A 13,809-nucleotide genomic window follows, 5' to 3' on the forward strand; every position below is an offset into this window, starting at 1 on the left:
TTATTGATTGCTAAAAGTAAACTCATTCTTTTCAATTCCCATGATGTTTTACCTGCTATTTATTTGCTGTCATCTGTAGCATCCAACTGAGATTGAAAGGGTGCATGCCAAAAAAAAGTAATGCACAGAGCTTGAGTGGTAATAGAATAATTTGCCTGCATTGCATATATTAATTATTAATATTCTTATTACTTTTACCAATTATTTGCATAGTAGAATCACAGTGAGCTCCTGTCTTTTGCAACAAGTATTTCATACAAGAATCGTTCCAGAAATAAAATTCTGGGTCCCCATTGAGGCACCTCTGAGTTAGTAACCAGCCACTAAGTTTTCTACTAAAACACATACCTATTCATATAGTCAATAAAGTACTTAGAAGTGCGGAACCCACCACACCTGATATGACATGACTAAATATTTCCAATTGATACACATATTTCACCAGTCTTATCTAGTGGACCTCTGACACCCACATTTAAGTGGCTGCCTAGGCACCCTACAATACTTAAATTGCAACAAGTATTCACTTTCATAAAGTTCAGGAAATACAATTTACTGAAAGACAAATTTGTCCTGGACCCCCAAAACCCGTAAGTATAACTGGGTGGGTCAAGAAACTAGTGGGTTTCAGCCTTGTATAATGTTCAAGAGTTCCTCTTTATTTGCACCATATACCTATACCATAGAACCTACCATGCCTAGTATTTCACTGGACCCAAAGTTTGTTTGATGGGACCTAGTATAAAAAATATCTACAATTATGTTCAAATAATTACATTTGATCTATTTGTTATTTGAAGGTTGTTACCCAACTTGTCCACCTGAACGTCCTTACTATGATGAAATTACAAAAAAATGTGTCCCACAATGTCCCTGCTTTATCAGGAACAAAACCTACAACTATGGTGAGCAAATACCTACTGGTGACCCCTGCCGATTATGGTAAGTAAATACTTGTTTATAACATAAATTGTGCAACACATCTTGGAAATGTCATTTTTCAGCAAGGCAGAGCAATTGATTGTTGAAAAATTAAAAACAAATCAGGAACTCACACCTTTTTTCATAATTTGGTTGCCTGATCACTGATTGTTGAAGGTACCACCTTAAATGATGGTTGAAGGTAAGTAAGTGAATAAAATAAATCTGCCCCATAATCTCTTCTTAATGATCCATATCCATTGTTAGTAAAAAATAAAAGCTTTTATTGACAATTTATTTTGTCAATTATTAATATTTTCATTCATCTTAACAACATACTATTGGTACATAGAAGTGTCAATGTTATGCATAGTCTGAGATTTGGCTTTGTATGAACTTAAGGACATAATATATAATGATTGTTATTTATTGTTACTTATTTTTATTATTTGTATCTGGGATTTTCACTCTGTAGCCCATGTTTCATTCCCAGAACCCCAACAACAACCCAATATTTCTGTTTGAATACCGGTAACTATAATTCAACAATAACTGGCCATCAATAATTTATTTAATTCCCCCTCTCTGGTAGATATTGCAGCCAATGCCATCTGGTGACTGTAACAAAAAAGGCCACATTTCATGTTTGCAATTCAAATAACTATATAATCAACAATAAGGGGGAAAACAATGATGTGTATGTAACCCAGACAAGACTTTGAAACCCTTTTAAGGTGTGACGTGCTGTATCAATGGTTTCTGATCTGTATTAATTTTGTTCCTTTTTCAGTTCCAGTTACAGGAGAGAAAATGATTTATGTATTTATTTTTTTCTTTCAGCATGTGTGATAAGTATGGAAGAGAGAGTTGTATAGATAGAGGTACTGAAACCTTTGCATCCCTTATGTGATTGTTGGTAAATTTTGCCCCATCTGTGTCCATTAATATTAATATTGCAAAGTCGTAATTGGTGGTCATAGAAATAATAGGCATCAGTTAACAGGCCAACCCTTGGATAAAGAGGCAAGGTAAATAATAATAAAGTGGGCATGATAGAAAATAAGCAAGTCATTATTAATAAAAGGTAATAAAGAAGGGGTACTTTGGGCCAACTTTTATGTAGCAATCTATTAAGGTCACATAGTGGCAGAATTAAGGGTAAGTTGGTCCTTTTGCCTTGGACTTCCAGCAATAGAGAACTCCCTTGCATGGGAGAAAGGGCATATAAGTGCAAAGTACATTACAATATAAATATGCTAATTATATTGAGGATTTCAACTTTAAAGCCCTTTAACTTATGTTAAACCACACATCCAAGAATCCCAACAATAATGAAATGACAAATGTTATTCAACTATTCTTCCTTCAAGTTCCCCAGTTTACTGGATTGCTAACTTGTAATTCTGGCAGATATACCAAATATCATCCTTGATAGTTTCTGTTTATTTCCTAGAATTGTATTTTTTTTTTTGTTGCTTAAAACTGAGGTACTAAGTAATTTTTTCTAATGAAAAGTTGCACAGTCCTAGTGACTTTCATTAAACTTTTTATTTTTTTTCCAAATACTTTTTGTTAGGTTGCTGCTCTGTGGATAGAACCAGACCATGGGTTTTTACAACATCATATCCACCAGATGTCACAAATACTGATATTACACCAAATACTATCACAACAACATATCACCCTAATGGCGAAGATACTAGCACAACAACATATCACCCTGATGGCAAGGTTACTACCATAACAACAACAACTCACCCAGATGGCAAGGAAACGACCACAACAACATATAGTCCTGATGGCAAGGTTACAACCACAACATCTCACTATGATGGCAAGGATACTACAACAACATACCATCCTGATGGCAAGGTAACTACAACAACAACTCCCCCTGAAGGCAAGGATACTACCACAACAACATATCACCCTGATGGCAAGGTTACTACCACAACAACAACAACTAACCCTGATGGCAAGGATACTACCACAACAACATATCACCCTGATGGCAAGGTTACTACCACAACAACAACAACTAACCCTGATGGCAAGGATACTACCACAACAACATATCACCCTGATGGCAAGGTTACTACCACAACAACAACAATTAACCCTGATGGCAAGGATACTACCACAACAGCAACATATCACCGTGATAGCAATACCACAATTCCAGGAGTAACACCATACTCAGATATCACTAATACGGCCACAGATAGGATCAATACTGACACAGCAACAACAAAATATACACCAGATTCTATTGTTTCTACATACAGTTCACCAGTACTCTGTGGTCAAACTATATGTAAAAATGGAACAATAATTCAAACCACCACACTTTGCTCATACCCAACTACCACTCCCACAACGACTGTTACCACTACCGGTAAGATTGTTTGAGAAAACAAAGAGTATTGTTTAGGTTACTCCATAAAAGCATGCCATTCAAAGCTGAAAAAGGAGAAATGGCACAGGATACACAGAAGATAACAAATAAGCTCTGTAGAATACAATGTGATGCTTCAGAAAGTGGATGTTATCTACTGTGTATCCTGTGCTTGAATGGCTGCCCCCATGGCTACACAGCAGCTTGTTTATATAAACTATAGTAGTACTTATCTGTTATCTACTGTGTATCCTGTGCTTGAATGACTGCTCCCATGGCTACACAGCAGCTTGTTTATATAAACTATAGTAGTACTTATCTGTTATCTACTGTGTATCCTGTGCTTGAATGTAATACAAACCCTATTTCTGAGATTAGGGGCAGATTTACATATGGTCGAATATAGAGGGTTAATTAATTAACCCTCGATATTTGACTGCCGAATGTAAATCCTTTGACTTCGAATATCAAAGTCGAAGGATTTATCGCAATTAGTTCAAACAATTGAACGAAAAAATCCTTCTAATCGAATGATTCAAAGGATTTTAATCAATAGATAGAACGATTTTTCTATGACCAAAAAAACTTTAGAAAGCCTATGGGGACCTTCCCCATAGGCTAACATTGCACCTCGGTAGGTTTTATGTGGCGAAGTAGGGGGGTCAAAGTTTTTTTAAAGAGACAGTATTTTGACTATCTAATGGTCGAATATTCAAACGTTTTTTAGTTTGAATCGTTAGATTCGGAGACAAAGTCGTAGTCTAAGGTCAAAGTAGCCAATTCGATGGTCGCAATAGCCAAAAAAAAACATTTGAAATTTGAAGTTTTTTTTATTCTATTCCTTCACTCGAGCAAAAAAAAGTAAATGTGCCCTAGATCTGTTTATATTTCTTTATATTTAAGCCAATTCAAAGTTAAATCTAATTTGTAACCAGTGATGGGCAAATTTCACCCGTTTTGCTTCAACAAAAATTTGTGAAAATACACCAAAATGCATTGGCGTCTATGGACAACAGATTTTTTCTGATGAGAGAGAAATTGCACAAAATTTTTTTTATGTTTATGAAAATTTCTACTACTGCATGGTGTAACCCATTAATCAATGATAAACTGGATCGTACATGTTACTAATATATTATTCTTTTCTGCAGCAACCACAACAACGCCACCAAGTAAGTATTTGAAACCATACATGCTGAAACAAATGTCATCAAAATAAATCTCTGTCTAGGTTCTAACACCATAAAAAACAAAAAGTTATAGAAAGATCTTTCTATAAATATTAGTATTTTCTTTCTTATTACTACTGTATTTAAATAAAGAATTACTGTTGGTACTTATTAATCATGAGTTATGGGGTACTTAAAGATTTTTTTAATGATATTTTGAAAAAACATGTTGATAGCATCCCTATATTTTGTGCCTTATCTCTTATTCCAATATATTAATCCTTAATATTTTGATATTAATAAATGAGGCAGATTTATGAAAAAAAATCAAATTTTGAGCTATTGCTGCCAAATATGGTGCTTCTCCTTTCTGGATTTTTATTGGTGCCAGCCCCAGGAAATTGTGTCATAGAGATGACACTTTTGCAGTTGATTTGATCAGGGCTGTAAATATCAATTTCGGTTAAATGACAAATTGGAAATTATACAGAAATGATAGATATACTTGTTTTTGCAGCAACCACCACAACAACTCCACCAAGTGAGTACTTACCACTGACAACAAAATGCTAACACAAAATTAGTATTGTATTAATTTGGGAAATTCTACATAGAATATCTTTATATAATGACTATTAGGTTAGTATAAAACCTGCCATACATATTTATGTGTTTATATCTGTAATATTGTTAATGTCTGTTGGACTCCATAATATTTGCTATCAAAATGGTGCTTCCCCTTTTCAAATTTATTGGCATACAAATCTGGCCCTAACTCCAAACATACAGCAATTTTAGACATATTATTTACTAAAGTCCAATTTTTGGAAAACACAAATTTTTTTGTGGAGATGTATTAAACCCAGAGGCTGCTCCTGTAAATGTCTGAATAAAAAAGTAATTAATCTCAAACCTACCTAGGTCACTGAGAAGTCAATGGCAGATGTTTCTTTTACAATTGGAAGATATGATTTACACTGGGTTTTTGTATGAGAACCACTAAAAATTGTGGTTTTCTGCCAATAATCTGAAAAATTTGAAAAGAATCAGAAAAAAATCGTACGTGATTTTTTTTTGCAATTTTATTGTTTTTTCCCACACCAGATTTTAAATTAATGTATTGATAAAGTAAATAAAAATCAGCATGGGAGTTTGGTCAAAGTGGTTTTACTAAAATAATGATAAATGTTCGGATTTTAGTAACTAGCTCTCATAAAACTACCTGCATCAAGACACTGGGGCTCATTTATCAGCACTGGGCAAATTTGCCCATGGGCTGTTACCTATAGCAACCAATCAGATTGCTGCATTCATTGTTCTTCTTGCAGCTCACATTATAATGCTATTCACTGATAGGTTGCTATAGGTAACAGCCCATGGGCAAATTTGCCCAGTGCTGATAAATGAGCCCCACTGTGTCCTAGAAATGACACTGCAGATGTTTTGATCAAGGCTGTCAGTATCATTTTAAAGTGAATTATAAATTGAAAGTTATATGGTAATAATACATTAAATTGTGTTTGCAGCAACCACAACTACCACAACAACTCCACCAAGTAAGTACTTATCACTTATCACAAAATGCTAACACAAAAGTAGTATTGTATCACCTTTGGACCTTCTACTTTATATTATTAGGCTATATTTTTTTGTGTTTATTCCTGTATACATTAGCATGATATTTGGTGCTTCCCCTTCTAGCCCTAACACCAAAGATATAGTCCTTTTAGACATATAAAGTGTCTTCACCAGATTACTGTGTCCTGCAGTTATTTTGATCAGAGCTGTCAGTATCGTTTTATCGTTTTAAGATGGAAATTATATGGTAATAATATATTAAATTGTATTTCCCAGCAACAACAACCACCACAACAACTCCACCAAGTAAGTCCTTACCACTGAAAACAAAATGCTAAAAAAAAGTGTAGTACTGTATCAACTATTAGGGTAGAACAAAACCTGCCAATACTTATTTCTGTGTTTATGCCTGCATAAATTAATAGTGCTTGTTGGACTCCATGATATTTGGTTCTGAACATAGTGCCTCTCCTTTCACAATATTTACTCCAAAATTTAGCAATCTAGACATACAAGGTGCCAGCACCAGGACATTGTGTCCTGGAGATGGCACTTCTGCAGTTTTTTTGATCAGGGCTCTCAGTATTATTTTAATTTGAATGACAAATTGGAAGTTATATGGTAATAATATATCGAATTGTATTCACAGCAACCACAACTACAACAACAACTCCACCAAGTAATTACTTACCACTGACAACAAAATGTTAACATTATATCAACTTGGGTCATTCTATAAAATATCTTTATATTATGACTATTAGGGGCAGATTTATCAAGGGTCCAATTTTGCCGCCTAGCCTAGTAGAAACCCTGTCAATATTTTTCCTGTGTTTATTGGTACTTCCCCTTTATCAATATTTACTGGGATACAAATCTTGCCTTAACACCAAAAATATTTGTGTTCTGGAGATGGCACTTCTCTAATTGTCCATTCAAATCTCCAATTGAACAAGGCTGTCAATATCATTTTAAGCTGAAGGACAAATTGGAAGTTATATGATAATAACTTATTAAACTTGTTTTTTCAGCAACCACCACAACAACTCCACCAAGTAAGTACTTACTAATAACAACAAAATGCTAACACAAAAGTGCTAAAAATATATAGACGTACACAACCTGACAATACTTACTTCTGTGTTTATATCTGTATACATTAGTAATGTCTGTCAACGCCATGATATTTTCTGCCAAACATGGTGCTTCCTCCAAAACATATTGGGATACAAATCTGGCACTAAATGAGACATATAACAATTGTAGACATATAAAGGATGCTGTGTCCTGGAGATGGTACTTCTGCAGTTGTTTTCATCAGGGCTGTCAATATAATTTTAAGGTGAAGAACAAATTGGAAGTTATATGTTAATATCATATTAAACTTGTATTTTCAGCAACCACAACCACCACAACAACTCCACCAAGTAAGTACTTACTAATAACAACAAAATGCTAACACAAAAGTGCTAACCCATATAGAAGTACAAAACCTGACAATACTTACTTCTATGTTTATACCTGTATACATTAGTAATGTCTGTCAACTCCATGATATTTTCTGTCAAACATGGTGTTTCCTCCAAAACATATTGGAAAACAATTCTGGCACTAAATGAGACATATAACAATTGTAGACATATAAAGGATGCTGTGTCCTGGAGATGGTACTTCTGCAGTTGTTTTGATCAGGGCTGTCAATATAATTTTAAGTTGCATAACAAATTGGAACGTAAATGTTAAAAATATATTATACTTCTTTGCAGCAACCACAACCACCACAACAACTCCACCAAGTTAGAACTTGCCACTGACAACAAAATGTTAACTTTATATCAACTTTGGTCGTTCTATAAAATATCTTTATATTATGACTATTAGCCTAGTAGAAACCTGTCAATACTTTTTTCCTGTGTTTATTGGTACTTCCCCTTTCTCAATATTTACTGAGATACAAATCTAGCCTTAACACCAAAAATATTTGTGTCCTGGAGATGGCACTTCTCCAATTGTCCATTCAATTCTCCAATTGAACAAGGCTGTCAATATAATTTTAAGGTGAAGAACAAATTGGAAGTTATATGTTAATATCATATTAAACTTGTTTTTTCAGCAACCACAACCACCACAACAACTCCACCAAGTAAGTACTTACTAATAACAACAAAATGCTAACACAAAAGTGCTAACACCATATAGAAGTACAAAACCTGACAATACTTCTATGTTTATACCTGTATACATTAGTAATGTCTGTCAACTCCATGATATTTTCTGTCAAACATGGTGTTTCCTCCAAAACATATTGGGATACAAATCTGGCATTAATCAGACATATAACAATTGTAGACATGTAAAGGATGCTGTGTCCTGGAGATGGTACTTCTGCAGTTGTTTTCATCAGGGCTGTCAATATAATTTTAAGTTGCATAACAAATTGGAACGTAAATGTTAATAATTTATTATACTTCTTTGCAGCAACCACCACAACAACTCCACCAAGTAAGAACTTGCCACTGACAACAAAATGTTAACTTTATATCAACTTTGGTCGTTCTATAAAATATCTTTATATTATGACTATTAGCCTAGTAGAAACCTGTCAATACTTTTTTCCTGTGTTTATTGGTACTTCCCCTTTCTCAATATTTACTGAGATACAAATCTAGCCTTAACACCAAAAATATTTGTGTCCTGGAGATGGCACTTCTCCAATTGTCCATTCAAATCTCCAATTGAATAATGCTGTCAATATCATTTTAAGCTGAAGGACAAATTGGAAGTCATATGGTAATAACTTACTAAACTTGTTTTTTCAGCAACCACCACAACAACTCCACCAAGTAAGTACTTACTAATAACAACAAAATGCTAACACAAAAGTGCTAACCCATATAGAAGTACAAAACCTGACAATACTTACTTCTGTATTTATATCTGTATACATTAGTAATGTCTGTCAACTCAATGATATTTTCTGTCAAACATGGTGTTTCCTCCAAAACATATTAGGATACAAATCTGGCACTAAATCAAACATACAACAATTGTAGACATATAAAGTATACTGTGTCCTGGAGATGGTACTTCTGCAGTTGTTTTGATCAGGGCTGTAAATACAATTAAAAGTTGCATAACAATTTGGAATGTAATTGTTAATAATATATTATCCTTCTTTGCAGCAACCACCACAACAACTCCACCAAGTAAGAACTTAACAATGATAATAAATTTCTAATACAAAAGTAGTGTTGAATTAATCTTGGACATTGTACTTAAAAAAATCTTTGTATTAAAACGATTAGGCTAGTAATAAACCTGTCACAGTTATCAAGGGTTGAATTTTCGAATTAATTTAATTCGAGTTTTTAATGAATTAAATTTTACTCGAAATTCGATTGGGGGGTTATTTATTAAAAAAAAATATCTTATGCTCGGGCAAATTTTACAAACCTGAAAACTCAAATCAAATTGGATCAAACTCAAATTGAGTTTTTATCTTCGAAATAAAACTGGAATGTTTGGAAGACTGCTAACATCTTTGAAATAGTCAGTGGACCTCTCCCATTGACTTAAACATGAATTGAGCAGGTTTTATGTCCCAAATAGTCGATTTCAAATTCTTAAATTCGAAGTTTTTTCAATTTGAAATTCAACCCTTGATAAATATGCACCTTGGACTCCATGATATTTGCTTCTAAACATGGTGCTTCCCCTTTCCCAGTATTTTTTAGGATACAAATCTGGGTCTTTGTTCAGAAATGTAGCAGTTTTAAACATAGTTCCATTCCGAAAATATTGTGTCCTGGAGATGGCACTTTTGCAGTTGTTTAATCAGGGCTGTCAGTGTCATTTTAAGCTGAATGATAAATTAGAAGTTGTATGGTAATGATATGTTTAACCTGTTTTTGCAGCAACCACCACAACAACTCCACCAAGTAAGTACTTACTACTGACAACAAAATGATAACACAAAAGAAGTATCAGATTAACTCTGGACATTCTCTTCATTCAGTAATCATTATCTTATGACGACTAGGCTAGTACAAAACCTGTCAATACATATTTCTGCGTTTATGCCTGTGTACATTAGAGATGTCTGTCAATTTCATGATATTTGCAGCCAAACATGGCACTTCCCTTTTCCCAGTATTTATTGGGATACAAATCTGGCCTTAACTCCAAACATACAGCTATTTTATAGACATGTCACTTTAGAAATGGCCCTTCTGCAGTTTTGATCTAATTGGAAGTTATATAGTAATACTATATTATATTTGTTCTTTCAACAACCACAACAACCACAACAACTCCACCAAGTACGTACTTATGGCTGACAACAAAATGCTAAACAAAAGTAGTATTGTATTAACTTTTTATATCATGACTATTAGGCTAGTAAAAACCTATCAATCATTTTTTCTGTGTTTATTCCTATATACAGTACATTAGTAATGGCTGTTGACTCCATGATTTTTGTTGCCAAACATGGTGTTTCCCCTTTTCCAATATTTATTGCAAAACAAATCTGTCTCTAACTCAAAAAATATGGCAATTTGTAGATATATAACATTGGAAGTTTGATGGTAATAATATATTATACTTTTTTGTAGCAACCACAACTACCACAACAACTCCACCAAGTAAGTACTTACCACTGACAACAAAATGCTAATATGAAAGTGTTAACTTTGGATATTCTATATAAAATAATATTTATATTATGACTGTTAAGATAATATTAAACCTGTCAATTTTAATTTCTAGTAATGTTTGTTGGGCTCCATGTTATTTGCTTTAAAACATGGTGCTTCTCCTTTCTCAGTACTATTTGGGAAAAATATAGCAATTATAGATAAAATAAAGTGTCAGCACCAGGACAGCATTTCCTGCATGGCATTTCTGAAGTTGCTTTGATCAGGGTTGTCAGTACCATTTTAAGTTGAATGATGCATTGGAAATTTTATGGTAATGATATATTATACTTGATTTTATCTATATTAGTAATGTTTGCCAGACTCCATTTGTAGCCAAACATGTTTCTTGCCCTTTCCCAGTATTTATTGGGATACAAATCTGGCTCTAACAAAAGCACTTGTAGACATATAAAGTGGCAGAACCAGGGCACTGAGCCCTGTCAGTATAATTTTAAGCCGAATAATAAATTGGAAGTTGTATTGTAATAATATATTATCATTGTTTTTATAGCAACCACAACCACCACAACAACTCCACCAAGTAAGTACTTACCACTGACAAAATTCTAACAGAAAAGTAGAACTGTATCAATTTTGTACAATCTACATAAAAACGTCCTTAAAGTATAAAATCTGTAATTTTTTAAATTTCTATGTTTCCTGTATACATTAGTAACATCTGTCGGACTCCATATGTAGCCAAACATGGTACTTACCCTTTCCCATACAAATCTGGCCCTAATGCCAAATATGTATCAGTTTGACATATAGGGGGTTATTTTTTAAAGTTCAAATGCATAAAAACTTTTACTGTAAAATCCAAATTTTAAGTGGAAAAAAAGCTAAAATTTACCAGATTTATTATATTTTTTTTTTTGATAAAAAGTCAGAATCCAAAGATCCTCAGGGCTGCAGAGATTGTATAAGAGTCAATTGGAAGTATCCCTATCCTATTTGGAAATTTCTGTGGTCTGTACTAGAATCAGAGCAAAAATGTGACTATTTCAGAAAATTTAGACTTTTCAGAGGAAAAACCATAAAAGAAACCGGAACGATTCAGGAAAAAAATCTGATGATTTTTGCTCAATTTTCCGATCTGATTAAGTTGTCAAATTATGGATTCTAATTTGCTCGATCTTTTTTAATTAAAATTATCTGAAAAATTCAGATTTTGATAAATAACCCCCATAAAGTGCCTGCACCAGGAAACAGCTATAATGGCATAAGGAATATGGGTTTAATTTGCGCCATATTATTTCATATCTGTTGGTAACTTTTAATTTGTTTTTCATTTCTTATTTATTCTAACAGCAACAACAACTTCTGTGACAACAACTCCTCCAACCACTTCACATACCACAGTGTGTTCCTGTTTTTACAATGGAACCGTATATACACCAGGTAAAGCAGCCAACACTTATGTCTGCATATTCCTGAAATGAACACTAAACCTAACCATAAATCTGTCCCACTGCACCCATTGTTCTCTACAGAAGTTGATGAAAAATATGGAAAATATTTTCAAATAATAAGCAGGTTTAGTTTGTTTGATTGACATTTATGGTTATGGTATTCTTCTAGTCAGAGCAAGGGTCCAGGGCACTAGCAGTACAGTAATGCTGAAGATTCCATATTTATTGATGGAATAGGTTATAGCAAATATCAAATCTTTGACCCATCGACTATTGTTAATTTACAGTGCCATCCTTTCCAATGTCATTCCACAGCCATAGGGGTGTGGGAAAAAGTAAATGGGTAGCATGGAGGTTGAAATGCAGTATAGGTACAAGATATATTATCCAGAATATTTCCATAATTTGAATCACAATATCTTAAGTTTGCTTTAAAAAATAGCATCAATAGCATCAATATTGATTCATGTAGCTTACTTACACTCAGGTATAAGGTACTGTTTCATTATTACAGAGAAAAAGAAAATAGGTTTGACAAATTAGAATTGTTTTCTTAAAATGAACTCTATCGAAGATGACCTTACCATAATTAAGAGATATGTGGAAACCAGGTTTTGGAATCACATATCTGCACTTCTTTTTATGTGTATTGATTCATGTTGAAAAGGATTTCCCTAATAAATTGATCCAGTAATAATAATACTTTTGTGTAAAGTCCTGTGAGAGGGTTTTATTTTTCCATGGATTATTGTTCTCTAGCCTGCACCCAAAGTTGGTTCAGCTGTTATTGGACTGCATTGTTTGTACTGTCTATTATACAGTATATACAGTACATGTATATATCCCAGTGAATGGTGTTCAGTACCCTGGGTGCAGGTACAATTTATTTATTACCACAGATTCAGGTATGGATATGGAACAGTAATTTATTAGAATTTTGATAGCTACTGTATAATGCAGTTACCTTAAATCTATATTACCAAGGACAAGCAAGTAAACAGAGAACTTATTGCAGGTCAGGAAATAACTAGAAGTTCAGTTCTTGGAAAATGCTACCGTGTTGTATGTGACATAACTTGTAGTGATAAGGAAATACCTGCAATTGAGATACCTTGTGAAACAACAACACCACCAACTACAACACCACCAACTACAACAACAACTACTACAACACCACCAACTACAACAACAACTACAACACCACCAACTACAACAACTACAACACCACCAACTACAACAACCACAACAACCACAACACCACCAACTACAACAACCACAGAGACCACAACAACTACAGAACCACCAACTTCAACAACCACAACAACTACAACACCAATAACTGCAACAACTACAACACCAACAACAACCACAAGCATAACAACTACAACGACGACAACATCAACCACACCAACTACAACAAAAACAACTACATCAACTACCACCCCAACAACTACAACCCCAACAACTACATCAACTACAACCCCAACAACTACAAAAACTACAACTCCAACAACTACAAAAACAACAACAAAATCAACAACAGTCACTACAATCAGTACAACTACTCCTTGTGTGGTGAGTTCCACTAAGTATTTATTTGTACAGTTTATTAATATCCATAATATGTGCATGAACTG

The 13,809-nt window shown here is 33.8% G+C and overlaps 1 protein-coding gene and 1 long non-coding RNA gene across 2 annotated transcripts in view; both read left to right on the forward strand.

Annotated features, from left to right (window-relative positions):
• The window catches only part of XB5761341.S (provisional ortholog of mucin 2, oligomeric mucus/gel-forming S homeolog), a 55,597-nt gene that overhangs the window by 26,604 nt on the left and 15,184 nt on the right, over positions 1-13,809 (forward strand). Inside the window, exons 26-32 of the mRNA XM_041591447.1 lie at positions 801-942; positions 1,762-1,802; positions 2,498-3,316; positions 7,095-7,118; positions 8,177-8,206; positions 12,072-12,148; positions 13,157-13,747. Of these exons, the coding sequence (XP_041447381.1) occupies positions 801-942; positions 1,762-1,802; positions 2,498-3,316; positions 7,095-7,118; positions 8,177-8,206; positions 12,072-12,148; positions 13,157-13,747 (1,724 nt within the window). The remainder of the gene's footprint in view (positions 1-800; positions 943-1,761; positions 1,803-2,497; positions 3,317-7,094; positions 7,119-8,176; positions 8,207-12,071; positions 12,149-13,156; positions 13,748-13,809) is intronic.
• LOC121393163 lies at positions 8,303-12,161 on the forward strand. The gene is made up of 3 exons (XR_005960781.1): positions 8,303-8,906; positions 9,246-9,269; positions 12,072-12,161. It is a non-coding gene; the product is annotated as an uncharacterized LOC121393163 (long non-coding RNA).

This window comes from Xenopus laevis, chromosome 4S (genome assembly GCF_017654675.1).
Source record: "Xenopus laevis strain J_2021 chromosome 4S, Xenopus_laevis_v10.1, whole genome shotgun sequence".
NCBI lineage: Eukaryota > Metazoa > Chordata > Amphibia > Anura > Pipidae > Xenopus > Xenopus laevis.